Here is a 27059-nt window from a genome sequence, read left to right on the forward strand (position 1 = left end):
TTAGGTATGCTTGGCAGTCTAAGGGGGTAATTCTGAGTTGATCGCAGCAGCAAGTTTTTTTAGCAATTGGGCAAAACCATGTGCACTGCAGGGGGGGGGGGGCAGATATAACATGTGCAGAAAGAGTTAGATTTGGGTGGGTTATTTTGTTTCTGTGCAATTTAGATTTCAGTTTGAATACACCCCACCCATATTTAACTCTCTGTGCACATGTTATATCTGCCCTCCTGCAGTGCACATGGTTTTGCCCAACTGCTAAAAAAATTCCTGCTGCAATCAACTTGGAATTACCCCCTAAGTCTCTGAAGTATTTAGGTATTCACCTGGCCAGGGACTGTGACTTCATGGACTACAATTATAAACCTCTATTGACGGCCTTTGAGACTCTGACCAAAGAATGGATGGTGCACAAAGTCTCTTGGATGGGCCGCATAGCTGCTGCTAAAATGGTGCTATTACCTAAGTTAATGTACCTCTACCGTGCTATTCCAAGACTTCTTCCCAGACAATTATTTAACAGGTTTAACCAAATTCTCATTAAATATGTTTGGAAAGGCTCTAAGCCTAAAATAGCCAGAAATACTATTTCCCTCTCGAAACTCAGAGGAGGTGCTGCCTTTCCAGATTTTGAGGCGTACCACTCTGCCTGTATATTGAGCCAAATTAAGGACTGGTTTAAACCGGATTCCCTTATGCCGTGGGTCATTATTGAAAGTGCTATGATGTCTCCTTTTGGTCTCCCAGACCTCCTATGGTTACCTACTACGGTAACTCCTCCCCGAAGGGCGGTTTTCACAACTATCCAAATTTGGTGTAAATTTGTATCCTCTAACACAGGGATTTCTTTACCGTTCTTAGAACTGTCCCTATCTGCAAATAATAGGATTTTGGTTAAATACCGGTAAATCCTTTTCTCGTAGTCCGTAGAGGATGCTGGGGTCCATATTAGTACCATGGGTATAGACGGGTCCACCAGGAGCCATTGGCACTTTAAGAGTTTAATAGTGTGGGCTGGCTCCTCCCTCTATGTCCCTCCTACCAGACTCAGTCTAGAAACTGTGCCCGAGGAGACGACAAACTTCGAGAGAAGGAATTACACAGATAGTGGCGAGATTCATACCAGCTCACACAACATGCAAATCCTGCCAACATGCCGGAAAAACTCAGCAACAGCTGAAAACCGTAAATAACGCAGAACTTATCTAGGAACCAGGCAGAACTGAACTATAAAACCAAAGCAGGAAAACGCAGCGCTGGGCGGACGCCCAGCATCCTCTACAGACTACGAGAAAAGGATTTACCGGTAGGTAACCAAAATCCTATTTTCTCTTACGTCCTAGAGGATGCTGGGGTCCATATTAGTACCATGGGGATGTACCAAAGCTCCCAGTATGGGAGGGAGAGCGCGGAGGCTCCTGCAACACTGCTTGACCAAACTTGAGGTCATCAGAGGCCAAAGTATCGAACGTGTATAACTTGGCAAACATGTTCGACCCAGACCAAGTAGCTGCTCGACAGTGTTGTACCGCCAAGACACACCGGCCAGCCGCCCAGGAAGAGCCCACTTTACGAGTAGAGTGGGCCTTTACAGATTTCAGACACGGCAATCATGCCGTGGAATAAGCATGCTGGATAGTGAACCTGATCCAGCGCGAAATCAACTGCTTAAAAGCAGGATATCCAATTTTCTTGGGATCACAGAGGACAAACAGAGTCACTTTTCCTATGACGAGCCGTCCTCTTCACGTAAATCTTCAAAGTCCTCACTACGTCCAAGGCCTTTGAAGTAATTGAGGAGTCAGTAGCCACTGGCACCACAATAGGTTAGTTGATATGGAAAGCCAAAACAACCTTAGGCAGGAACTGTGGACGAGTCCTAAGTTCCGCCCTGTCCTCATGGAAGATCAGATAGGGGCTTTTACAAGATAAAGCCCCCAATTCCGACACGCGTCATGCAGAAGCCAAGGCCAACAAGGTGACCTCCTTCCACGTAAGAAACTTGAGATCGGCCTCCTGTAGAGAGGCTCAAACCAAGCAGATTGCAGGAACTGCAACACCACATCAAGATTCCATGGTGCCGTAGGCGCCACAAAGGGAGGCTGGATGTGCAGAACCCCTTTCAAAAAGGTCTAAACCTCAGGAAGAACAACCAATTGTTTTTGGAAGAAGATGGACAAAGCAGAGATCTGGACCTTGATGGAGCCCAATCTCAGTCCCATATCCACCCCTGCTTGCAGGAAAAGGAGAAAACGTCCAAGTTGAAGCTCCACCGTCGGAAACTTCTTGGCCTCACACAATGAAATATATTTCTTCCAAATTTGATGGTAATGTTTAGATGTTACCCCCTTCCTGGCCTGTATCAGTGTAGGAATGACCTCACTTGGGATACCTTTCCGAGCTAAGATCTGGCGTTCAACCGCCATGCCGTCAAACCTAGCCGCGTTAATTTTTGATAAGCGAACGGCCCCTGCAGGAGCAGATCCTCCCGAAGAGGTAAAGGCCATGGATCTTCCAGCAGAAGATCCAGCAGATCCACGTACCAAGCCCTCCTTGGCCAGTCTGGAGCAATAAGGATTGCCAGAACCTTTGTTCTTCTCATGAGCTGAAGAACCTTTGGTATCAGGGGAAGTGGAGGGAACACATACACTGACTTGACACCCACGGTGTTACCAGTGCGTCCACCGCTACTGCCTGTGGGTCTCTTGACCTGGAACAGTACCTCCGTAGCTTCTTGTTGAGGCGGGAGGCCATCATGTCTATGTGAGGAACCCCCCACCAACTGGTTACCTCCTCGAACACCTCCGGATGGGGGCCGCACTCACCTGGATGGAGATCGTGTCTGTTGAGGAAGTCTGCTTCCCAGTTGTCTACGCCCGGAATGAAGATTGCCGACATTGCCACTGCGTGCCTTTCTGCCCAGATGAGGATTTTTGACACCTCTGACATGGCAGCCCTCCTCTTCGTTCCGCCTTGTCGGTTTATGTAGGCCACTGTGGTCACATTGTCCGACTGCACCTGAACAGCCCGATCCTGTAGAAGGTGTGCTGCTTGCAGAAGGACATTGTACACTGCCCTGAGTTCCAGGATGTTTATTGGGAGGAGTGATTCTTGATCCGACCATCGTCCCTGAAAAGTTTCCCCCAGAGCGACTGCTCCCCAACCTCTTAGACTTGCATCTGTGGTTAATAGGATCCAGTCTTGAATTCAGAACCTTCGCCCTTCCAGAAGTTGCAGCCACCAGAAGAGTGAAATCCTGGCTTTCAGAGACAGTCGTATCCTCTTGTGCATGTGTAGGTGAGAGCCCGACCACTGGTCCAAGAGGTCCAGCTTAAAAGGTCGAGCATGAAACCTGCCGTACTGCAGAGCCTCGTAGACATCAACCATCTTCCCCAGAAGGCGTACCCGGGTAGGCTTTAGGACATCCTGGACCATTGTTTGAATCACCAACGCTTTCTCCACAAGGAGAAATACCCTCTGCACTTCCGTGTCGAGGATCATTCCTAGGAAAGACAGGTGCCTTGTCGGCTCCAGATGAGACTTTGGAAGGTTCAGGATCCAACCGTGCTTCCTGAGCAGCTGTGTCGTGAGCGCGATGGACCGCAACAACCTCTCCCTGGACGATGCCTTGATCATGAGATCATCCAGATATGGAATTGTGTTCCCCCCCTGTTTGCGGAGAACCATCATCTCCGCCATCACCTTGGTGAAGATCCCCGGGCTGTGGAGAGGCCAAATTGCAGCGCCTGGAACTGACAATGATCGTCCATCAGTGCAAACCTGAGATATGCTTGATGCAACGCCCAAATGGGAATGTGAAGGTAAGTATCCTTGATGTCCAGAGACACCAGGAACTCCCCCTCCGTCAGTCAAGAGATGACAGCTCTCAAAGATTTCATCTTGAATTTGAACTCCCTGAGATAAGGGTTCAAAGACTTTAAGTTTAGAATAGGCCATACCAAACCATCTGGTTTTGGTACCACAAAAAGGTTAGAATAATAACCCTTGCTCAACTACTGAACAATGACCTCTGACACCACCAATTTTCTGATGGCCTCCAGAAGAATTGTCCTGTCTGCCAGCAGGGCTGGCAAGCCTGAATTGAAGAAATGGTGAGGCGGGGGATCTTGAAACTCCAGTCTGTACCCTCTGGACACTATATCCAGGACCCAGGGGTCCAGACCCGACGACACCCAGACGTGGCTGAACTGCCGGAGTCTTGCCCCCACCTGACCCTCCTCCAGGCCTAGCTGTCCACTGTCATGCGGAGGATTTAGGGGTATCAGAAGCGGGCTTCTGGGTCTGGGAACCTGCGGGAGCAGGTTTCTTTCCTCTGGCATGACCACCTCTGAAGAAGGTGTTCGGAGGCTTATTCTTTGTAGGCCTCGCGGGCCGAAAGGACTGTGACGTGGTAGATGAAAAAGGCTTCTTCATAGCCAGTGCAGCTGAGGGCAGAAAAGGAGACTTGCCCGCGGTAGCCGTGGCAACCCACGCATCCAGCGCCTCCCCAAAAAGAGGCTGACCTTTGTATGGTAGGCCCTCTACACACTTCCTGGACTCCGCGTCCGCAGACCAGTTGCGCAGCCAGAGACCCCTGCGAGTCGAGACGGACAGGGAGGAGATCCCCGCAGCCATGGAACCCAGGTCTTTCATGGAATCCAGCAGGAACCCTGCAGAATCCTGAATAATACGTAAAAATAAATTGTCACCTTTGTCCAGCGTAGTCGATTCCTCCTGCAGAGTGATCGACAACCTGGCAATAGCTTTAGCAATCCAAGCACAGGCTATAGTAGGCCGCAATATAGCCCCTGTAGCCGTGTAAACGGATTTCAGCGTAGCATCCACCTTGCAATCTGCCGGGTCCTTTAACGTGGTAGATCCCGAGACCAGTGATACCACCTGTTTGGACAGCCTGGAGACAGAGGCGTTGACTATCGGTGGGGACTCCCATCTCTTCCTATCTTCCTCTGGGAAGGGAAAAGCCACCAAGGCTCTCTTGGGAATCTGGAATTTCTTTTCCGGAGTTTCCCATGCCTTTTCAAAGATAGCATTTAATTCTTTGGATGCTGGGAAGGTGAGGGGGGGGGGGGGGAGCTTCTTATTAGCTGTAAAGAAGACCTCCTCCACCTGTTCCGGAGCTGTGTCCGAAATGTGTAAAACATCCCTAACAGCCTCAATCATCAACTGCACCCCCTTGGCAAGTGATGCCGTCCCCCTCAACACATCCCCATCACCGTCTGCAGCATCAGAGTCGGTGTCCGTGTCATCCTCCATAATTGCCAGCGCACGTTTATGAGAATTTACCGCAGGGGACCCCGAGGAGGCAGTATCAGACCATACAACCATAGAGGACTGGAGGACCTGAGTGACATGCTCAGTCCTAGCAATTCTATCAGAAATCTGAGAAATAGTCCCCCTCAGAGAGGCTAACCATTCTGGCTCTCTAGCTGGGATCTGTGCTAAAACAGTGCAATCCTGATTAAAATGGTATGGAGTCTTCCTGGGAAGACAAATCCTCTGCAGCATATGAAACAGTGTCCCTAGACATGTTGTCACACACACTCAAACACCTCCCAAACACACAGGGTATTATGTAGACAGAGTTTCCCCCCCAAGAATGACAGAGAGACACAGAGATTGGAGCTAACCCACACACAGCGCTATTGGAGGTATAGGGAGTCCCTAACCAGCGCTGACTGTGTCCCTTAATTGGTGACGCAGACTATAACACAGCCACCCCCCTTCTACAACCCCCTGGTACCGTACAGATAGCTGGAGATTGCTCTGGAGGGACCTGGATCCACTTGGTAGTGAGTGCAGGCAGGAAAAATGGCGCTGGGTCCGCTCTGAGAAGCTCCGCCCCTTCAATGGCGCTGTCTTTCCGCTCTTTGAAAGATTATACTGGCCGGAGGATTTGTGCTGGCCTGGATCCGCAGACCCCGACAGGCTTGTAATGGACAGTGTAGGGTCTGGAGCTGGCCCAGGGCACCCCTCCCAGCGCCGCACTGCAGTACCGCCGAGCTTTCCAGGAGCGCGGTTAAGACCGCGCTCCTACCCTCTAGCTGCCCTCTTCACACTGTCCTCCCGCTTGCAAGGGGGGACAATGACTCACTCGCCACACTTCAGCTCCCTGAGGGGGTGGCGGCTGGTTGCCGGGGCGAGCGTTCCCCTGCGGCGGGGCACGATCGGACCCCTCTGGAGCTCAATGTCCAGTCAGCGGGAGCAGTGGCTCAAGACCCCGCAGGGCGGACACTGCCCCTCCCCCCCCCCCAGTCCCTCGCTGCAGGGAGGCTGTCCCTGTAAAATAACAAACTCTGAAAAGAAAGAAAAAACTTTTTCTAAGAGAACTCTGTAGAGCTCCCCTATCTGTGACCAGCTCCTCCGGGCACATTTTCTAAACTGAGTCTGGTAGGAGGGGCATAGAGGGAGGAGCCAGCCCACACTATTAAACTCTTTAAGTAACCATGGCTCCTGGTTGACCCGTCTATACCCATGGTGCTAATATGGACCCCAGCATACTCTAGGACGTAAGAGAAAGCTGCCTTAATTCCCTCTCTACAATTTGATACGTGGGCTGGAATGGGTTTCACTTCATTGAATGATGTGTTCAAGGTAGATGGGCTGGTACCCTTTTCTCTCCTCCAGGGTAAGGCTAATATTTCACCTCGAGATTTTTACAAATATTTACAACTGAGACATTGGCTACTGGGTCATGTCTCACTCCCCTTGAGCAACTTGATTTTCCCACCCCTTACTACTGCCCAAACTCAAATCTCTTGGTGGTATCGGTATTTACTTTTGGAACGAACATCTGGGAAATTAACCTCTCTAGATAAATGGGAGAAAGATTTCTCTCAAGTTTTAACCGATGAGGACTGGGATGTCATTTTTTGTACTTGTTTTAAGATATCTAAATGTGTTCACCACTCGGATATGTACTATAAACTATTTCATAGGGCCTATTTCACTCCTGAGCAGCAACATAAAATATGGCCCTTAGTCTCGCAGTTCTGATGGAGGAAATATGCCTCGATTGGAGATATTGTCTACGTTTTCTGGGCACGCCCGGTTGTACAACTGCTCTGGAGGGAAGTATTTCTTATGATTGGTGAAGTATTAGGACTCGTTGTCCCTGCGCATCCCATAACAGCTTTGTTTCATTTTTTTCCGGGACCTATGTCCCAGGAAGACAGGTCTCTTATGGGACATATTTTGATAGTGGCCAAGGCTTCCGATGCCCAATTATGGAAATCCCCTCTTATACCTACTATCGCTTTTAATTATGAGTAAAGTCTATAGGCATTACTTTTTTGAAACGGCGGAAACCACATATTCATCTTCTGCCTTCTCTTGTCGTATGAAGTGGTTTAAGTGGGGAGAGTTGAGGGAACGAATAGGGCACTCCACTATAAACTGCGCGCCATTAGATTTTAATGTCTTGAATTCCCCTTCCTCTGATACCTAAGATAGTGTTTTCATTGTTGCATAGATTTGTGATATTTTTTTTTCTATACTCCTACTATGTGCATATGTAAGTAGGTTCTATTTATTTGTTTGGTGCTAGATTGGTCTGGCAAATTCCCCTCCCCTCTCCCATTTTATCTAATATTTCTTTCTTCCTATTTTATACTTTTTCAGTGTTTGGTTGTTGATTGTATCTCCCATTCTGTATACCACCAAAAACTCAATATATACTATTGTTAAAATAAAAAATAAAAAAAAATTATTTCTACTACAGAAAATATTGAAACAAAAAAAAACAAAAAAAAATGGGGGAAAAAAAAAATGTACCAATGAATAAAATGATATGATAACTTGGCAACGACGGGTAGGCACTGTTAGTTATATATATTTTTTTACAATCATTGGTTTAATGGGCATTTAAATGTACTGATTTACCCTCATAAACTATTCCTCCAATGAAACTGCACCGGAACTAGTGGAGGAATTAGTATGAAACCAGCAATAACCTAGATAATGCAATCATCTACTGACATACCTCAGGGCACTGATCCATCGCAGCAGGAGAAACCTGTGTAAGAAGCCATCTATAGCAGTGTAGTGAGGATTCACATTCGTTATATACTATTATTATCTGACATATGTTCTATTTGATTGTGAGAAATATATAACATTCATTAAAGACTTAGACAACATTCTGTCACTGTCTGATTGCATTTTCCAAGTCTTGTATAAAAGAAGGACGGATCTACAGTGTCCACCTCTAATAAGATTTACAAATCTACAAACTACTCACCAACAGAGGAGGGTGCAGGATGAGAGATTGCTGTAGTGTCTGAGCAAGGAGAATATGTGACTCTGTTCTGTAATAAGTGCTTATTACTCACCTGTGCTGATATCTGTAGGGATTTCCTCCTCCTTACACTGCTGATCACCCCTCACACACATCTCTTCTTCTCCCTCTATATCTTCTCCCTTCATATCAGTCACATACGTCTCTTCTTCTCCTTCTATATCTTCTGCCTTCATATCAGTCACATACGTCTCTTCTTCTCCCTTCATATCAGTCACATATGTCTCTTCTTCTCCCTCTATATCTTCTGCCTTCATATCAGTCACATACGTCTCTTCTTCTCCCTCTATATCTTCTGCCTTCATATCAGTCACATACGTCTCTTCTTCTCCCTCTATATCCTCTGCCTTCATATCAGTCACATACATCTCTTCTTCTTCCTCTATATCTTCTGCCTTCACATCAGTCACATATGTCTCTTCTTCTCCCTCTATATCTTCTGCCTTCATATCAGGCACATACGTCTCTTCTCCTCCCTCTGTATCTTCTGCCTTCATATCAGTCACATACGTCTCTTCTTCTCCCTCTGTATTTTCTACTTTAATATTAGTTACATACATCTCTTCTTCTGCCTCTATATCTTCTACTTTCATATCAGTCACATACGTCTCTTCTTCTGCCTCTATATCTTCTACTTTCATATCAGTCACATACGTCTCTTCTTCTCCCTTTGTATCTTCTGCCTTCATATCAGTCACATACGTCTCTTCTCCATCTGTATCTTCAGCCTTGTTATCAGTCACATATGTCCTTTCTTCTCCCTCTGTATCTTCTACCTTCAAATCAGTCACATACATTGCTTCTTCTCCTTCTATATCTTTTGCCTTCATATCAGTCACATAAGTCTCTTCTTCTCCCTCTATATCTTCTGCCTTCATATCAGTCAGACCTTCACCCTAAATAACCCAGAAAAGGAGATTTATGGTAAGAACTTACCTTTGTTAAATCTTTCTGCGAGGTACACTGGATTCCACAGAGAATAACATCAGGGGGAGGGGGGGTGGGGGGGGGGGGGGTAGAATTGGATCTTGATCCGAGGCACCAACAGGCTAAAGCTCCTCTATATCCCCGCCTCCAGGCACTGGAGCTCAATTTTGTTAACCAGTCCAATGCAGTAGCAGGTAAAAGAGACGATAACAGTGTTAGTAGCCACAGCGAACCACATTCTCACGACAGAAGAAGGTACCAGCGGCTAATGCCATACAAACCCAAAGACGCTAAGTGCGTCAGGGTGGGCCCCCTGTGGAATCCAGTGTACCTCGCAGAAAGAGATTTAACAAAGGTAAGTTCTTACCATAAATCTTCTTTTCTACAGCGGGGTACACTGGTATTACACAGGGAATAACATCACGGATGTCATAAAGCAGTTCCTCATGGGAAGGGACACACTGTAGCGGGCACAAGAACCCAGCGTCCAAAGGAAGCATCCTGGGAGGCGAAGTATCAAAGGCATAGAACCTAATGAACGTGTTTACTGAGGACCACGTAGCCACCTTACACAATTGTTCTAGGGACGCGCCACGGCGGGCCGCCCAAGAAGATCCAAAAGACGGAGTAGAATGGGCATTGAAAGTAGCAGGAGCTGGAAGTCCAGCCTATACATAAGCTTGTGCAATCACCACTCTAATCCAACTGGCCAAGGTCTGCTTATTCACAGGCTAGCCACGTTTATGAAAACCAAAAAGAACAAATAAGAGTATCAGATCTCCTAAGGGAGGCGGTTCTCTTCACATAGATACGGAGAGCACATACCACATCCAAAGACCGCTCTTTGGAGGACAAATCAGGAGAAATAAAGGGCGGAACTACAATATCTTGGTTAAGGTGGAAAGATGACACCTCCTTAGGTAGATAACCAGGGTGAATTCTAAGAACCGCACGGTCACGGTGAAAAATCAGAAAGGGAAACCGAGAGAATAAGGCACCCAAGTCTGAAACCCGTCTAGCAGAGGCAATAGCCAGCAAAAACAAGACCTTAATCGTAAGCCAGTTAAGGTCCACAGACTCAAGAGGTTCAAACGGAGACTCTTGTAGGCCATCCAGAACTACTGACAAATCCTAAGGAGCCACAGGAGGAACATAGGGAGGTTGAATCCGTAAAACACCCTGAGTGAAGGTATGAACGTCAGGAAGAGTCGCAATTTTTCTCTGAAACCACACCGACAAGGCTGAAATATGAACCTTGAGGGAGGCCAGACAAAGGCCTGAGTCCAGACCCTGTTGCAGAAACGCCAATGGTTTGGCAGTACTGAACTTGTATGCACCAAAATTCTTAGCCACACACCAGGTGAAGTAAAAATTCCAGACTCTATATTAAATCCGAGCTGAAGCCGGTTTATGGGCTTTCAACATCATTTGAATGACCGCCTCAGAAAAACCTTTGGCCCTCAGAACTAAAGCTTCAAGAGCCACGCCGTCAAAGCCAGTCGGGCCAAATCCTGGTAGACACAGGGGCCCTGAACGAGGAGGTCTGGGCGTTGCGGAAGTAGAAGAGGGCGCTCTATCGAGAGACACTGTAGGTATGAGAACCAATGCCATCTGGCCACGCTGGAGCGATCAGAAGTAGGATTCCTCCTTCTTGCTTGAACTTCCTTATTACCCTGGCCAGGAGTGACACCGGCGGGAACACGTACGGCAGACGAAAGTTCCATGGAATTTCCAGTGCATCCAGGAACACTGCTTGAGGATCCCTTGTCCTTGCTCCGAAGACCGGAACCTTGTGATTGTGTCGAGACGCCATCAGGTGTATGTCTGGTAGGCCCCACTTGTCCACTAGGAGTTGAAATACTTCTGGCTGAAGGCTCCACTCTACGGCATGTACATCCCGACGACTGAGGAAGTCCGCTTCCCAGTATAGGACCCCCGAAATGAACACTGCCGATATGGCTGGTAGATGGCGTTACGTCCATTGAACAATTTTTGACACTTCCAACATTGCCATGAGCTTTGAGTGCCGCCTTAATGATTTATGTACGCAACCATGGTCTGACTGTACTTAAACAGGCCTGTTCTGTACCAGAGACATTGCCAGTTTCAAAGCATTGAACACTGCCCACAACTCCAGAATATTTATCGGGTGGAGAGAATCCTCCCTGGTCCACCGACCCTGAAGAGAGTGTTGCTCCAACACAGCGCCCCAACCCAGCAGACTGGCATCTGTTGTTAGAAGGACCCAGTTGGAGATCCAGAAGGAATGACCCCTGCTCAATTGTTGGTCCTGTAGCCACCAGCTCAGTGACAAACGAACTTACAGAGTCAAGGAGATCATGTGAGATCTGATCCGGCGAGGCAGGCCGTCAAGGATTAGCTCCTGCAGAGGACGAGTGTGAAATTGAGTGTACTCTACCATGTTGAAAGCCGACACAGTGAGTCCTAGTACTTGCATCGTCGAGTGTACTGACACTCGCGGACAAGAAAGGAAGCATCTTATCCTGTCCTGAAGCTTCAGGACCTTCTCTGGAGACAAGAATAACCGTTGGTTGTGTGTGTCCATAATGCCCCAGATGAGCCACGCTCTGAGCAGGGATCAGGGATAATTTCTTCCAGTTGATAAGCCACGCGTGGGCTTGCAGGAATTGGACCGTCAGTTTCAGATGATGGAGGAGAACCTCGGGGGAGTTCGCCAGGATCAACAAGTCATCAAGATACGGTAGGATCCTGATACCCTGATGGCAGAGCAGAGCCGTCATAACCGCCATGACCTTGGTGAAGACTCGCGGAGCCATGGTCAGTCCAAGAGGGAAGGCCTGGAATTGATAATGTAGGTTGCCAATAGCAAACCGCAGGTATTGCTGATGCGACATGGCAATAGGTTTATGTAGGTAAGCATCCTGTATGTCCAGGGATACCATATAGTTCATGGGCTCCAAGGCCAGAACAATAGAGCGAAGAGTTTCCATACGGAACTTCTATACCTTCACAAATTTGTTCAAAGACTTGAGGTTGAGAATGGGCCGGGAGGAACCGTTCGGTTTCGGAACTAGGAACAACGTTGAATAGTAACCCCTGCCTCTCTGAGCCACAGGCACCAGCACTATCACTCCTGTTTCTAGGAGGGATTGTACCACCACATGGACAGTTTTTGCTTTCACCAGATCCGGAGGGATATTTGTCCGAGGGGGACGTTTCTTGAAAGAGATGGCTAATCCGTGAGTGACAACTTCCCTTACCCAGGCATCTGAAGTGGTCTGTAACCATACCTGGCCAAACCGTAGAAGTCGGCCTCCCACCCTGGGATCCCCCAGGCGGGAGGCCCGCCCCGTCATGCAGCAGGCTTGTCTGGTTTAGAAGCAGCCTGACGGGCAGCCCAGAAATGTTTAGGTTTGAGCTTAGAGGTTTTGGAAGAGCGAGCCTGTTTCGGGTACGCCTGACCCTTTGTTTTACTTGGAGGTCTAAAGGAATGAAAGGTGGTACTCTTAGCCTTCGGAATCGAAGGATTAGTACTCGGCAGACATGCAATCTTAGTAGATGCTAAGTCAGCAACAATCTTGTTCAGATCTTCCCCAAAAAGGATGTCTCCCTTAAAAGGAATAACATCCAAGGTCTTTTTAGAGTCCAGACCACCAACCAGGACCGCAACCACAGAATCCGGCGAGCCAGAATGGATGTAGAAGATGCTTTGGCTGCCAAGACACCGGCATCAGGGGCCGCATCCTGAATGTAATGAGAGGCTGTGATGATATATGAGAGACACTGTCTGGCATTATAAGAAAAATTAGAAGGTAGCTCTGCTTCAACTTCTTGAACCCAGAGCTTCAATAGTCTTTGCAGCCCAAGAAGCCGCTATAGTGGGTCTATGCACAGCACCTGCGAGAGTGTAAATAGACTTCAAGTAACCCTCCACACGCTTATCCATCGGTTCCTTCAGAGAGGCGACGGTAGTGACAGAGCAGTAGGCAGAGAAGATGACACCACCAGACGAGCAACATGCGAGTCCACCGGAGGCAGTGTTTCCCAATTTTTACTTAACTTTGCAGTGAGGAGATAACGAGCTAGTATCTTCTTAGGGAGAATTTCTTTCCTGGAGACGCCCAGGATTCCTGACGTATGTCAACTTAGTGGTCAGAATGTGGTAAGACTAATTTAGTGACCTTCTGACGTTTGAACTTATCAGGTTTCTTAGACGTATCTGGAGGGTCAGATTCCCCCCCCACCCGAAGCATCTGCATCAGTGTCTGAGGGGTCAGTGTATACGCCATCTTCATCGGATGAAGTATCCGAAACATGCGTGGATTGTCAGGAAGTAATGGCCCGCTTAGATGACCCTTTGGTCCTAAGATTGCGAGTGTTAGGTTTTTGTTTAACCAAAGACTGATTTCATTGCTGTAACTGAGTTGAAAGAGTATCTGCCTATGGCGGATTAACTGCAGGGACAATATGTGGCTGTAATGGCACAGGAGGTCCCACGGGGGGCGCAAGTCTCATTACTAGCGTAGTCAGCATATTAGAAAAAGCAGCCCAAAGTGGGTCTTGGTGTGCCAGCGGTGCTGCAGGCTGACTGAGGAGTACAGAACCACCGTTACCTGGACCCTCAGCTGGAATATTTTCCTCAAATAAATCCGCGGCATCAGCCACGGATCTCCCGCCCTGTGTAGCAGACATTATTTGGAAACGTAGCCTTAGGGCGTAACAGTGCAATATAGCCAGACACAGTACCTGACAAAAAAACCCTGTGGAGTGTGACTGCAAATACAGAACACAAACAGAGGATTTAAGTGGTATATGGTGACTGAAATACACAGAGAAAAATACCAAGGTAGTATATCCTGTGAAATACTATATATATATATATTATAATAAGAATTTACTTACCGATAATTCTATTTCTCGGAGTCCGTAGTGGATGCTGGGGTTCCTGAAAGGACCATGGGGAATAGCGGCTCCGCAGGAGACAGGGCACAAAAAGTAAAGCTTTAGGATCAGGTGGTGTGCACTGGCTCCTCCCCCTATGACCCTCCTCCAAGCCTCAGTTAGGATACTGTGCCCGGACGAGCGTACACAATAAGGAAGGATTTTGAATCCCGGGTAAGACTCATACCAGCCACACCAATCACACTGTACAACCTGTGATCTGAACCCAGTTAACAGTATGATAACAGCGGAGCCTCTGAAAAGATGGCTCACGACAATAATAACCCGATTTTTGTAACTATGTACAAGTATTGCAGATAATCCGCACTTGGGATGGGCGCCCAGCATCCACTACGGACTCCGAGAAATAGAATTATCGGTAAGTAAATTCTTATTTTCTCTATCGTCCTAGTGGATGCTGGGGTTCCTGAAAGGACCATGGGGATAATACCAAAGCTCCCAAACGGGCGGGAGAGTGCGGATGACTCTGCAGCACCGAATGAGAGAACTCCAGGTCCTCCTTAGCCAGGGTATCAAATTTGTAGGATTTTACCAACGTGTTTGCCCCTGACTAAATAGCCGCTCGGCAAAGTTGTAAAGCCGAGACCCCTCGGGCAGCCGCCCAAGATAAGCCCACCTTCCTTGTGGAATGGGCATTTACATATTTTGGCTGTGGCAGGCCTGCCACAGAATGTGCAAGCTGAATTGTATTACACATCCAACTAGCAATAGTCTGCTTAGAAGCAAGAGCACCCAGTTTGTTGGGTGCATACAGGATAACAGCAAGTCAGTTTTCCTGACTCCAGCCGTCCTGGAACCTATATTTACAGGGCCCTGACAACATCTAGCAACCTGGAGTCCTCCAAGTCCCTAGTAGGCGCAAGGCACCAAAATAAGCTGGTTCAGGTGAAACACTGACACCACCTTAGGGAGAGAACTGGGGACGAGTCCGCAGCTCTGCCCTGTCCAAATGGACAACCAGATATGGGCTTTTTTGAGAAAAAAACCACCAATTTGACACTCGCCTGGTCCAGGCCAGGGCCAAGAGCATGGTCACTTTTCATGTGAGATGCTTCAAATCCACAGATTTGACTGGTTTTAAACCAATGTGATTTGAGGAATCCCAGAACTACGTTGAGATCCCACAGTGCCACTGGAGGCACAAAAGGGGGTTGTATATGCAATACTCCCTTGACAAACTTCTGGACTTCAGGAACTGAAGCCACTTCTTTCTGGAAGAAAATCGACAGGGCCGAAATTTGAACCTTAATGGACCCCAATTTGAGGCCCATAGACACTCCTGTTTGCAGGAAATGCAGGAATCGACCGAGTTGAAATTTCTTCGTGGGGCCTTTCTGGCCTCACACCACGCAACATATTTTTGCCACATGTGGTGATAATGTTGTGCGGTCACCTCCTTTCTGGCTTTGACCAGGGTAGGAATGACCTCTTCCGGAATGCCTTTTTCCCTTAGGATCCGGCGTTCCACCGCCATGCCGTCAAACGCAGCTGCGGTAAGTCTTGGAACAGACATGGTACTTGCTGAAACAAGTCCCTTCTTAGCGGCAGAGGCCATAAGTCCTCTGTGAGCATCTCTTGAAGTTCCGGGTACCAAGTCCTTCTTGGCCAATCCGGAGCCATGAGTATAGTTCTTACTCCTCTACGTCTTATAAGTCTCAGTACCTTAGGTATGAGAAGCAGAGGATGGAACACATACACCGACTGGTACATCCATGGTGTTACCAGAACGTCCACAGCTATTGCCTGAGGGTCTCTTAACCTGGCGCAATACCTGTCCCGTTTTTTGTTCAGACGGGACGCCATCATGTCCACCTTTGGTATTTCCCAACGGTTTACAATCATGTGGAAAACTTCCCGATGAAGTTTCCACTCTGCCGGGTGGAGGTCGTGCCTGCTGAGGAAGTCTGCTTCCCAGTTTCCATTCCCGGAATGAAACACTGCTGACAGTGCTATCACATGATTTTCCGCCCAGCGAAAAGTCCTTGCAGTTTTTGCCATTGCCCTCCTGCTTCTTGTGTCGCCCTGTCTATTTACGTGGGCGACTGCCGTGATGTTTTTCCCACTGGATCAATACCGGCTGACCTTGAAGCAGAGGTCTTGCTAAGCTTAGAGTATTATAAATTTACCCTTAGCTCCAGTATATTTATGTGGAGAAAAGTCTCCAGACTTGATTACACTCCCTGGAAATTTTTTCCTTGTGTGACTGCTCCCCAGCCTCTCGGGCTGGCCTCCGTGGTCACCAGCATCCAATCCTGAATGCCGAATCTGCGGCCCTCTAGAAGATGAGCACTCTGTAACCACCACAGGAGAGACACCCTTGTCCTTGGATATAGGGTTATCCGCTGATGCATCTGAAGATGCGATCCGGACCATTTGTCCAGCAGATCCCACTGAAAAATTTTTGCGTGAAATCTGCCGAATGAAATTGCTTCGTAGGAAGTCACCATCTTTACCAGGACCCTTGTGCAATGATGCACTGATTTTAGGAGGTTCCTGACTAGCTCGGATAACTCCCTGGCTTTCTCTTCCGGGAGAAACACCTTTTTCTGGACTGTGTCCAGAATCATCCCTAGGCACAGCAGACTTGTCGTCGGGATCAGCTGCGATTTTGGAGTATTTAGAATCCACCCGTGCTGTTGTAGCAGTATCCGAGATAGTGCTACTCCGACCTCCAACTGTTCCCTGGACTTTGCCCTTATCAGGAGATCGTCCAAGTAAGGGATAATTAAGACGCCTTTTCTTCGAAGAAGAATCATCATTTCGGCCATTACCTTGGTAAAGACCCGGGGTGCCGTGGACAATCCAAACGGCAGCGTCTGAAACTGATAGTGACAGTTCTGTACCACGAACCTGAGGTACCCTTAGTGAGAAGGGCAAATTTTGGACATGGAGGTAAGCATCCCTGATGTCTCGGGACACTATATAGTCCCCTTCTTCCTGGTTTGTTATCACTGCTCTGAGTGACTCCATCTTGATTTGAACCTTTGTAAGTGTTCAAATTTTTTTAGATTTAGAATAGGTCTCACCTAGCCTTCTGGCTTCAGTACCACAATATAATGTGGAATAATACCCCTTTTCTTGTTGTAGGAGGGGTAATTTGATTATCACCTGCTGGGAATACAGCTTGTGAATTGTTTCCCATACTGCCTCCTTGTCGGAGGGAGACCTTGGTAAACCAGACTTCAGGAGCCTGCGAAGGGGAAACGTCTCGACATTCCAATCTGTACCCCTGGGATACTACATGTAGGATCCAGGGGTCCTGTACGGTCCCAGCGTCATGCTGAGAGCTTGGCAGAAGCGGTGGAACGCTTCTGTTCCTGGGAATGGGCTGCCTGCTGCAGTCTTCTTCCCTTTCCTCTATCCCTGGGCAGATATGACTCTTATAGGGACGAAAGGACTGAGGCTGAAAAGACGGTGTCTTTTTCTGCAGAGATGTGACTTAGGGTAAAAACGGTGGATTTTCCAGCAGTTGCCGTGGCCACCAGGTCCGATGGACCGACCCCAAATAACTCCTCTTCCTTTATACGGCAATACACCTTTGTGCCGTTTGGAATCTGCATCACCTGACCACTGTCGTGTCCATAAACATCTTCTGGCAGATACGGACATCGCACTTACTCTTGATGCCAGAGTGCAAATATCCCTCTGTGCATCTCGCATATATAGAAAATGCATCCTTTAAATGCTCTATAGTCAATAAAATACTGTCCCTGTCAAGGGTATCAATATTTTTAGTCAGGGAATCCGACCAAGCCACCCCAGCTCTGCACATCCAGGCTGAGGCGATCGCTGGTCGCAGTATAACACCAGTATGTGTGTATATACTTTTTATGATATTTTCCAGCCTCCTGTCAGCTGGCTCCTTGAGGACGGCCCTATCTATAGACGGTACCGCCACTTGTTTTGATAAGCGTGTGAGCGCCTTATCCACCCTAAGGGGTGTTTCCCAACGCGCCCTAACTTCTGGCGGGAAAGGGTATACCGCCCATAATTTTCTATCGGGGGGAACCCACGCATCATCACACACTTCATTTAATTTATCTGATTCAGGAAAAACTACGGTAGTTTTTTCACATCCCACATAATACCCTCTTTTGTGGTACTTGTAGTATCAGAAATATGTAACACCTCCTTCATTGCCCTTAACGTGTGGCCCTAATAAGGAATACGTTTGTTTATTCACCGTCGACACTGGATTCAGTGTCCGTGTCTGTGTCTGTGTCGACCGACTAAAGTAAACGGGCGTTTTAAAAACCCCTGACGGTGTTTCTGAGACGTCTGGACCGGTACTAATTGTTTGTCGGCCGTCTCATGTCGTCAACCGACCTTGCAGCGTGTTGACATTATCACGTAATTCCCTAAATAAGCCATCCATTCCGGTGTCAACTCCCTAGAGAGTGACATCACCATTACAGGCAATTGCTCCGCCTCCTCACCAACATCGTCCTCATACATGTCGACACACACGTACCGACACACAGCACACACACAGGGAATGCTCTGATAGAGGACAGGACCCACTAGCCCTTTGGAGAGACAGAGGGAGAGTTTGCCAGCACACACCAAAAACGCTATAATTATATAGGGACAACCTTATATAAGTGTTTTCCCTTATAGCATCTTTTATATATTTCTAACGCCAAATTAGTGCCCCCCCTCTCTGTTTAACCCTGTTTCTGTAGTGCAGTGCAGGGGAGAGCCTGGGAGCCTTCCCTCCAGCCTTTCTGTGAGGGAAAATGGCGCTGTGTGCTGAGGAGATAGGCCCCGCCCCTTTTTCGGCGGGCTCGTCTCCCGCTCTTTAATGGATTCTGGCAGGGGTTAAATATCTCCATATAGCCCCCGGAGGCTATATGTGAGGTATTTTTAGCCAAAAAAGGTTTTCATTTGCCTCCCAGGGCGCCCCCCTCCCAGCGCCCTGCACCCTCAGTGACTGCCGTGTGAAGTGTGCTGAGAGGAAATGGCGCACAGCTGCAGTGCTGTGCGCTACCTTAAGAAGACTGAGGAGTCTTCTGCCGCCGATTCTGGACCTCTTCTCGTTTCAGCATCTGCAAGGGGGCCGGCGGCGAGGCTCCGGTGACCATCCAGGCTGTACCTGTGATCGTCCCTCTGGAGCTAATGTCCAGTAGCCAAAGAAGCCAATCCATCCTGCACGCAGGTGAGTTCACTTCTTCTCCCCTAAGTCCCTCGTTGCAGTGATCCTGTTGCCAGCAGGACTCACTGTAAAATAAAAAACCTAAGCTAAACTTTTCTAAGCAGCTCTTTAGGAGAGCCACCTAGATTGCACCCTTCTCGGCCGGGCACAAAAATCTAACTGAGGCTTGGAGGAGGGTCATAGGGGGAGGAGCCAGTGCACACCACCTGATCCTAAAGCTTTACTTTTTGTGCCCTGTCTCCTGCGGAGCCGCTATTCCCCATGGTCCTTTCAGGAACCCCAGCATCCACTAGGACGATAGAGAAATATATATATATATATATATATATATATAAACCTGACGCACGTAGCCCCCCTCAGGGTACAGAATATAGGGATAGCAATATGTGTGGGATTCACGGAATAGGAACCACACAGCAGCTATTGGCACACACAGTCACATGTACAATGCAGAAAATATTACACACAACAATAAAACTGCACCTGACTAGCAATACTAAAAAAAAGCTATGTATGTATACAGATATAACAATGCACAGTAAACACTGGATGTATATCACATAATACTTGTACTAACTATCCCTGTAGTTATGCACTTGTTCTTAACTAACATTGTCTAAACGACATGTAGAATACTTAAGTGTCCTGTAAATGCACAGTGCTGATGAGACAGGCGGCTTTACAGAGGAGGCATCGCCCAGCAGTTCCAGAATCAGCGCAGCTCTGTGTAATGGCGCCCAAACGCTGCCAGGGAGAGAGAGAGAGAGAGATGCAGCTCCAGGGAGGGAACATTTACTCTAAATGGCACCTGGGGCTGTGGGAGGGGCTACAGGTCAGCGTCTTATCCCCTCTGCTGGATTTTAGTAAATACGACCTGTGCCCCTTGCCCTGGTGGATATAGAGGGGTCCCTGCACGGCCACAGTGTCCACGCCAGGGGTGCGGTCCGTCTCCGTAGACCGCTCCAGTACACGATTTCTGCGTGTCCAGCCTGGGTGACCCTCTTACCTCCTCCTGATGATGCGGCCACACGATCCAGGAGAGCAGCGGCGGTATGTGTGCCTGAAGGGACCGAAGCGCCTCTGCTGTAAGTACCCGGCAACCAGGGCGCGGGAGTATACAGCGCCGCTGGGGGAGGTGAGGGAACCGCAGCATGATATATCAGTGTGACATATAGAAACTAGTGCCTGTGCTGCGACCCTTGAAGTCTCCTTTCTTGTCAGAAAAGCTCTTATTAGGGCTGCCTAGTGCAGCCCTCCCTGTTTGCTGCCTGCACTGCTGGCACCAATTTACAAACTGAGCTCCAGTGCCTGGAGGCGGGGATATAGAGGAGGCGTTGCAAGGCATCCTGGGAACAGTCAAAGCTTTAGCCTGTTGGTGACTCAGATCAAGATCCAACTCTACACCCCAATGTTATTCCCTGGGGAATACCAGTGTACCCTGCTGCAGAAAATGACACTTTAATAATGGTTCATTTCATAAATAGAGATTAAACAGTAGAATATTAGTGAATAAGACACACACTGATGTTCTATAGATTATATAGTGAAAAGTTGCTTTGTTATTTTTGATATTTGAAGAAATCCTAGATCCCACCTACCTGGTCCTCCTGTGGGATCCTGTGATTCTCCTCTGTACAATCCTGGGAATACAGAGGACGGGGACATCTCTCTGGGGTATCTCTGTTACTGGGCCCATCTGTAGGAGACACACAGTGACTGAGTACAGTGTATATATGTGATTATCAGGTGATGTGTGTATATAGGGGCCCCCATACCTGCTCTCCCCTGTACAATACATGACAGTCTCCTCTTACCCAGTGATGTGAGGGGCCGGTGATTCTCCATCATCACGTCCTTGTACAGACCCCTGTGTTCCTCTATATACTCCCCCTCCTGCATGGAGACATAGACAGTGACATCCTCACACCTTATAGGCACCTGACACACACAGTGATACAGTCATCATCCAGACACATCCCCTGGTGTTACTGTACAATGTCCCATTCCCAGCAGTCACCTCTCCAGTCATCACCCAGACACATCCCCTGGTGTTATTGTATAATGTCCCATTCCCAGCAGTCACCTCTCCAGTCATCACCCAGACACATCCCCCGGTGTTACTGTATAATGTCCCATTCCCAGCAGTCACCTCTCCAGTCATCACCCAGACACGTCCCCTGGTGTTACTGTATAATGTCCCATTCCCAGCAGTCACCTCTCCAGTCATCACCCAGACACATCCCCTGGTGTTACTGTATAATGTCCCATTCCCAGCAGCCACCTCTCCAGTCATCACCCAGACACGTCCCCTGGTGTTACTGTATAATACCCCATTCCCAGCAGCCACCTCTCCAGTCATCACCCAGACACATCCCCTGGTGTTACTGTATAATGTCCCATTCCCAGCAGTCACCTCTCCAGTCATCACCCAGACACATCCCCTGGTGTTACTGTATAATGTCCCATTCCCAGCAGTCACCTCTCCAGTCATCACCCAGACACATCCCCTGGTGTTACTGTATAATGTCCCATTCCCAACAGTCACCCCTCCAGTCATCACCCAGACACATCCCCTGGTGTTACTGTATAATGTCCCATTCCCAGCAGTCACCTCTCCAGTCATCACCCAGACACATCCCCCGGTGTTACTGTATAATGTCCCATTCCCAGCAGTCACCTTACCAGTCATCACCCAGACACGTCCCCTGGTGTTACTGTATAATGTCCCATTCCCAGCAGTCACCTTACCAGTCATCACCCAGACACATCCCCTGGTGTTACTGTATAATGTCCCATTCCCAGCAGTCACCTTACCAGTCATCACCCAGACACATCCTTTGGTGTTACTGTATAATGTCCCATTCCCAGCAGTCACCTATCCAGTCATCACCCAGACACATCCCCCGGTGTTACTGTATAATGTCCCATTCCCAGCAGTCACCTTACCAGTCATCACCCAGACACATCCCCTGGTGTTACTGTATAATGCCCCATTCCCAGCAGTCACTTTTCCAGTCATCACCCAGACACATCCACTGGTGTTACTGTATAATGCCCCATTCCCAGCAGTCACCTCTCCAGTCATTACCCAGACACGTCCCCTGGTGTTACTGTATAATGCCCCACTCCCAGCAGTCACCTCTCCAGTCAGCAGCTGAATGATCTTGTTGATGAGTTCCAGGATCTTCTGCTCATTGTGTCTCTCATGTATCAGTGAGTGAGGTGGAGGCACCGTGATGGAGCTCTGGGTCCTGCTCAATCCTCCTGACACATGGGGAAGGCTGCTGGATGTCTAACACTCCCCGGATGTCTTTTTCACTATTGTGAAACCCTGTGTATTGGGAAAGATATAAATAAAAATTCCCTTGTAGGCAGAACCATGATACTGCGACTCACTACCACTTTAACATTTATTGCAGTAACTGGAATAAAGGGATCGGGCAGTCAGAGCTCCATTCCAGCACCTAGAACGGCAGGCGAAGCAAAATTCACGACAACAGCCCCGTCCGGAAATAGGACTGTCTCTACAGAAAACAGATTTCACTAACCTCTGTGTTTCCTAGAGATTTTTCTTTTTTTTTTCTTCAGATGACCTAACTGCATAGCCGGAAAAAGAAGGAACATCGGGAAAATAAGATTTTACTTACCGATAAATCTATTTCTCGGAGTCCGTAGTGGATGCTGGGGTTCCTGAAAGGACCATGGGGAATAGCGGCTCCGCAGGAGACAGGGCACAAAAAGTAAAGCTTTTCCAGATCAGGTGGTGTGCACTGGCTCCTCCCCCTATGACCCTCCTCCAGACTCCAGTTAGGTACTGTGCCCGGACGAGCGTACACAATAAGGGAGGATTTTGAATCCCGGGTAAGACTCATACCAGCCACACCAATCACACCGTACAACTTGTGATCTAAACCCAGTTAACAGTATGATAACAGCGGAGCCTCTGAAAGATGGCTTCCTTCAACAATAACCCGAATTTGTTAACAATAACTATGTACAATTATTGCAGATAATCCGCACTTGGGATGGGCGCCCAGCATCCACTACGGACTCCGAGAAATAGATTTATCGGTAAGTAAAATCTTATTTTCTCTATCGTCCTAGTGGATGCTGGGGTTCCTGAAAGGACCATGGGGATTATACCAAAGCTCCCAAACGGGCGGGAGAGTGCGGATGACTCTGCAGCACCGAATGAGAGAACTCCAGGTCCTCCTTAGCCAGAGTATCAAATTTGTAAAATTTTACAAACGTGTTCTCCCCTGACCACGTAGCTGCTCGGCAAAGTTGTAATGCCGAGACCCCTCGGGCAGCCGCCCAAGATGAGCCCACCTTCCTTGTGGAGTGGGCCTTTACAGATTTAGGCTGTGGCAGGCCTGCCACAGAATGTGCAAATTGGATTGTGCTACAGATCCAACGAGCAATCGTCTGCTTAGACGCAGGAGCACCCATCTTGTTGGGTGCATACAATATAAACAACGAGTCAGATTTTCTGACTCCAGCTGTCCTTGCAATATATATTTTTAATGCTCTGACAACGTCCAGTAACTTGGAGTCCTCCAAGTCACTTGTAGCCGCAGGCACTACAATAGGCTGGTTCAGATGAAATGCTGACACCACCTTAGGGAGAAAATGCGGACGAGTCCGCAGTTCTGCCCTGTCCGAATGGAAAATCAGATATGGGCTTTTGTAAGATAAAGCTGCCAGTTCTGACACTCTCCTGGCCGAAGCCAGGGCTAGAAGCATGGTCACTTTCCATGTGAGATATTTCAAATCCACCTTTTTTAGTGGTTCAAACCAATGAGATTTTAGAAAGTCCAAAACCACATTGAGATCCCACGGTGCCACTGGAGGCACCACAGGAGGCTGTATATGCAGCACTCCCTTAACAAAGGTCTGGACTTCAGGGACTGAAGCCAATTCTTTTTGAAAGAAAATCGACAGGGCCGAAATTTGAACCTTAATAGATCCCAATTTGAGACCCATAGACAATCCTGATTGCAGGAAATGTAGGAATCGACCCAGTTGAAATTCCTCCGTCGGAGCACTCCGATCTTCGCACCACGCAACATATTTTCGCCAAATTCGGTGATAATGTTGCACGGTTACTTCCTTCCTTGCTTTAATCAAAGTAGGAATGACTTCTTCCGGCATGCCTTTTTCCTTTAGGATCCGGCGTTCAACCGCCATGCCGTCAAACGCAGCCGCGGTAAGTCTTGAAACAGACAGGGACCCTGCTGAAGCAAGTCCCTCCTTAGAGGTAGAGGCCACGGATCTTCCGTGATCATCTCTTGAAGTTCCGGATACCAAGTCCTTCTTGGCCAATCCGGAACCACTAGTATCGTTCTTACGCCTCTTTGTCGTATAATTCTCAATACTTTTGGTATGAGAGGCAGAGGAGGAAACACATACACCGACTGGTACACCCAAGGCGTTACCAGCGCGTCCACAGCTATTGCCTGCGGATCTCTTGACCTGGCGCAATACCTGTCCAGTTCTTTGTTGAGGCGAGACGCCATCATGTCCACCATTGGTCTTTCCCAACGGGTTACCAGCATGTGGAAGACTTCTGGATGAAGTCCCCACTCTCCCGGGTGAAGATCGTGTCTGCTGAGGAAGTCTGCTTCCCAGTTGTCCACTCCCGGGATGAACACTGCTGACAGTGCTATCACATGATTCTCTGCCCAGCGAAGAATCCTTGCAGCTTCTGCCATTGCACTCCTGCTTCTTGTGCCGCCCTGTCTGTTCACATGGGCGACTGCCGTGATGTTGTCCGACTGGATCAACACCGGTTTTCCCTGAAGCAGAGGTTCTGCCTGGCTTAGAGCATTGTAGATTGCTCTTAGTTCCAGAATGTTTATGTGAAGAGACGTTTCCAGGCTCGTCCATACTCCCTGGAAGTTTCTTCCTTGTGTGACTGCTCCCCAGCCTCTCAGGCTGGCGTCCGTGGTCACCAGGATCCAATCCTGTATGCCGAATCTGCGGCCCTCCAATAGATGAGCACTCTGCAACCACCACAGAAGAGACACCCTTGTCCTTGGAGACAGGGTTATCCGCAGGTGCATCTGAAGATGCGACCCTGACCATTTGTCCAACAGATCCCTTTGGAAAATTCTTGCGTGGAATCTGCCGAATGGAATTGCTTCGTAAGAAGCCACCATTTTTCCCAGGACTCTTGTGCATTGATGTACAGACACCTTTCCTGGTTTTAGGAGGTTCCTGACAAGCTCGGATAACTCCTTGGCTTTTTCCTCCGGGAGAAAAACCTTTTTCTGAACCGTGTCCAGAATCATCCCTAGGAACAGCAGACGAGTTGTCGGCATTAACTGGGATTTTGGAATATTCAGAATCCACCCGTGCTGTTTTAGCACTTCTTGAGACAGTGCTAATCCCATCTCTAGCTGTTCTCTGGACCTTGCTCTTATTAGGAGATCGTCCAAGTATGGGATAATTAATATGCCTTTTCTTCGAAGAAGAATCATCATCTCGGCCATTACCTTTGTAAAGACCCGAGGTGCCGTGGACAATCCGAACGGCAGCGTCTGAAACTGATAGTGACAGTTTTGTACAACGAACCTGAGGTACCCCTGGTGTGAGGGGTAAATTGGAACGTGGAGATACGCATCCTTGATGTCCAAGGATACCATAAAATCCCCCTCTTCCAGGTTCGCTATCACTGCTCTGAGTGACTCCATTTTGAACTTGAACTTCTTTATGTACAGGTTCAAGGACTTCAGATTTAGAATAGGCCTTACCGAGCCATCCGGCTTCGGTACCACAAAAAGAGTGGAATAATACCCCTTCCCTTGTTGTAGAAGAGGTACCTTGACTATCACCTGCTGAGAGTACAGCTTGTGAATGGCTTCCAAAACCGTCTCCCTTTCGGAGGGGGATGTTGGTAAAGCAGACTTCAGGAAACGGCGAGGTGGATCTGTCTCTAATTCCAACCTGTACCCCTGAGATATTATCTGCAGGATCCAGGGATCTACTTGCGAGTGAGCCCACTGCGCGCTGTAATTTTTGAGACGACCGCCCACCGTCCCCGAGTCCGCTTGAGAAGCCCCAGCGTCATGCTGAGGCTTTTGTAGAAGCCGGGGAGGGCTTCTGTTCCTGGGAAGGAGCTGCCTGTTGCTGTCTCTTCCCTCGACCTCTGCCTCGTGGCAGATATGAATAGCCCTTTGCTCTCTTATTTTTAAAGGAACGAAAGGGCTGCGGTTGAAAAGTCGGTGCCTTTTTCTGTTGGGGAGTGACTTGAGGTAGAAAGGTGGATTTCCCGGCTGTAGCCGTGGCCACCAAATCTGATAGACCGACTCCAAATAACTCCTCCCCTTTATACGGCAAAACTTCCATATGCCGTTTTGAATCCGCATCGCCTGTCCACTGTCGCGTCCATAAAGCTCTTCTGGCCGAAATGGACATAGCACTTACCCGTGATGCCAGTGTGCAGATATCCCTCTGTGCATCACGCATATAAAGAAATGCATCCTTTATTTGTTCTAACGACAGTAAAATATTGTCCCTGTCCAGGGTATCAATATTTTCAATCAGGGACTCTGACCAAACTACCCCAGCACTGCACATCCAGGCAGTCGCTATAGCTGGTCGTAGTATAACACCTGCATGTGTGTATATACTTTTTTGGATATTTTCCATCCTCCTATCTGATGGATCTTTAAGTGCGGCCGTCTCAGGAGAGGGTAACGCCACTTGTTTAGATAAGCGTGTTAG

At 48.3% G+C, this 27059-nt stretch overlaps 2 protein-coding genes across 2 annotated transcripts in view; one reads left to right on the top strand and one right to left on the bottom strand.

Moving 5' to 3' along the window:
- Positions 1–21223, bottom strand: part of LOC135055833 (zinc finger protein 605-like) — a 42361-nt gene extending 21138 nt beyond the window's left edge. Inside the window, exons 1-3 of the mRNA XM_063960342.1 lie at positions 21149–21223; positions 20933–21030; positions 8346–9207 (exon numbers count right to left, since the gene is read on the bottom strand). Of these exons, the coding sequence (XP_063816412.1) occupies positions 8346–9207; positions 20933–21030; positions 21149–21182 (994 nt within the window). The 5' untranslated portion in view covers positions 21183–21223. The remainder of the gene's footprint in view (positions 1–8345; positions 9208–20932; positions 21031–21148) is intronic.
- The window catches only part of LOC135054578 (oocyte zinc finger protein XlCOF7.1-like), a 194725-nt gene that overhangs the window by 108750 nt on the left and 58916 nt on the right, over positions 1–27059 (top strand). The window lies entirely within an intron of this gene.

This window comes from Pseudophryne corroboree, chromosome 3 (genome assembly GCF_028390025.1).
Source record: "Pseudophryne corroboree isolate aPseCor3 chromosome 3, aPseCor3.hap2, whole genome shotgun sequence".
Classification (NCBI taxonomy): domain Eukaryota; kingdom Metazoa; phylum Chordata; class Amphibia; order Anura; family Myobatrachidae; genus Pseudophryne; species Pseudophryne corroboree.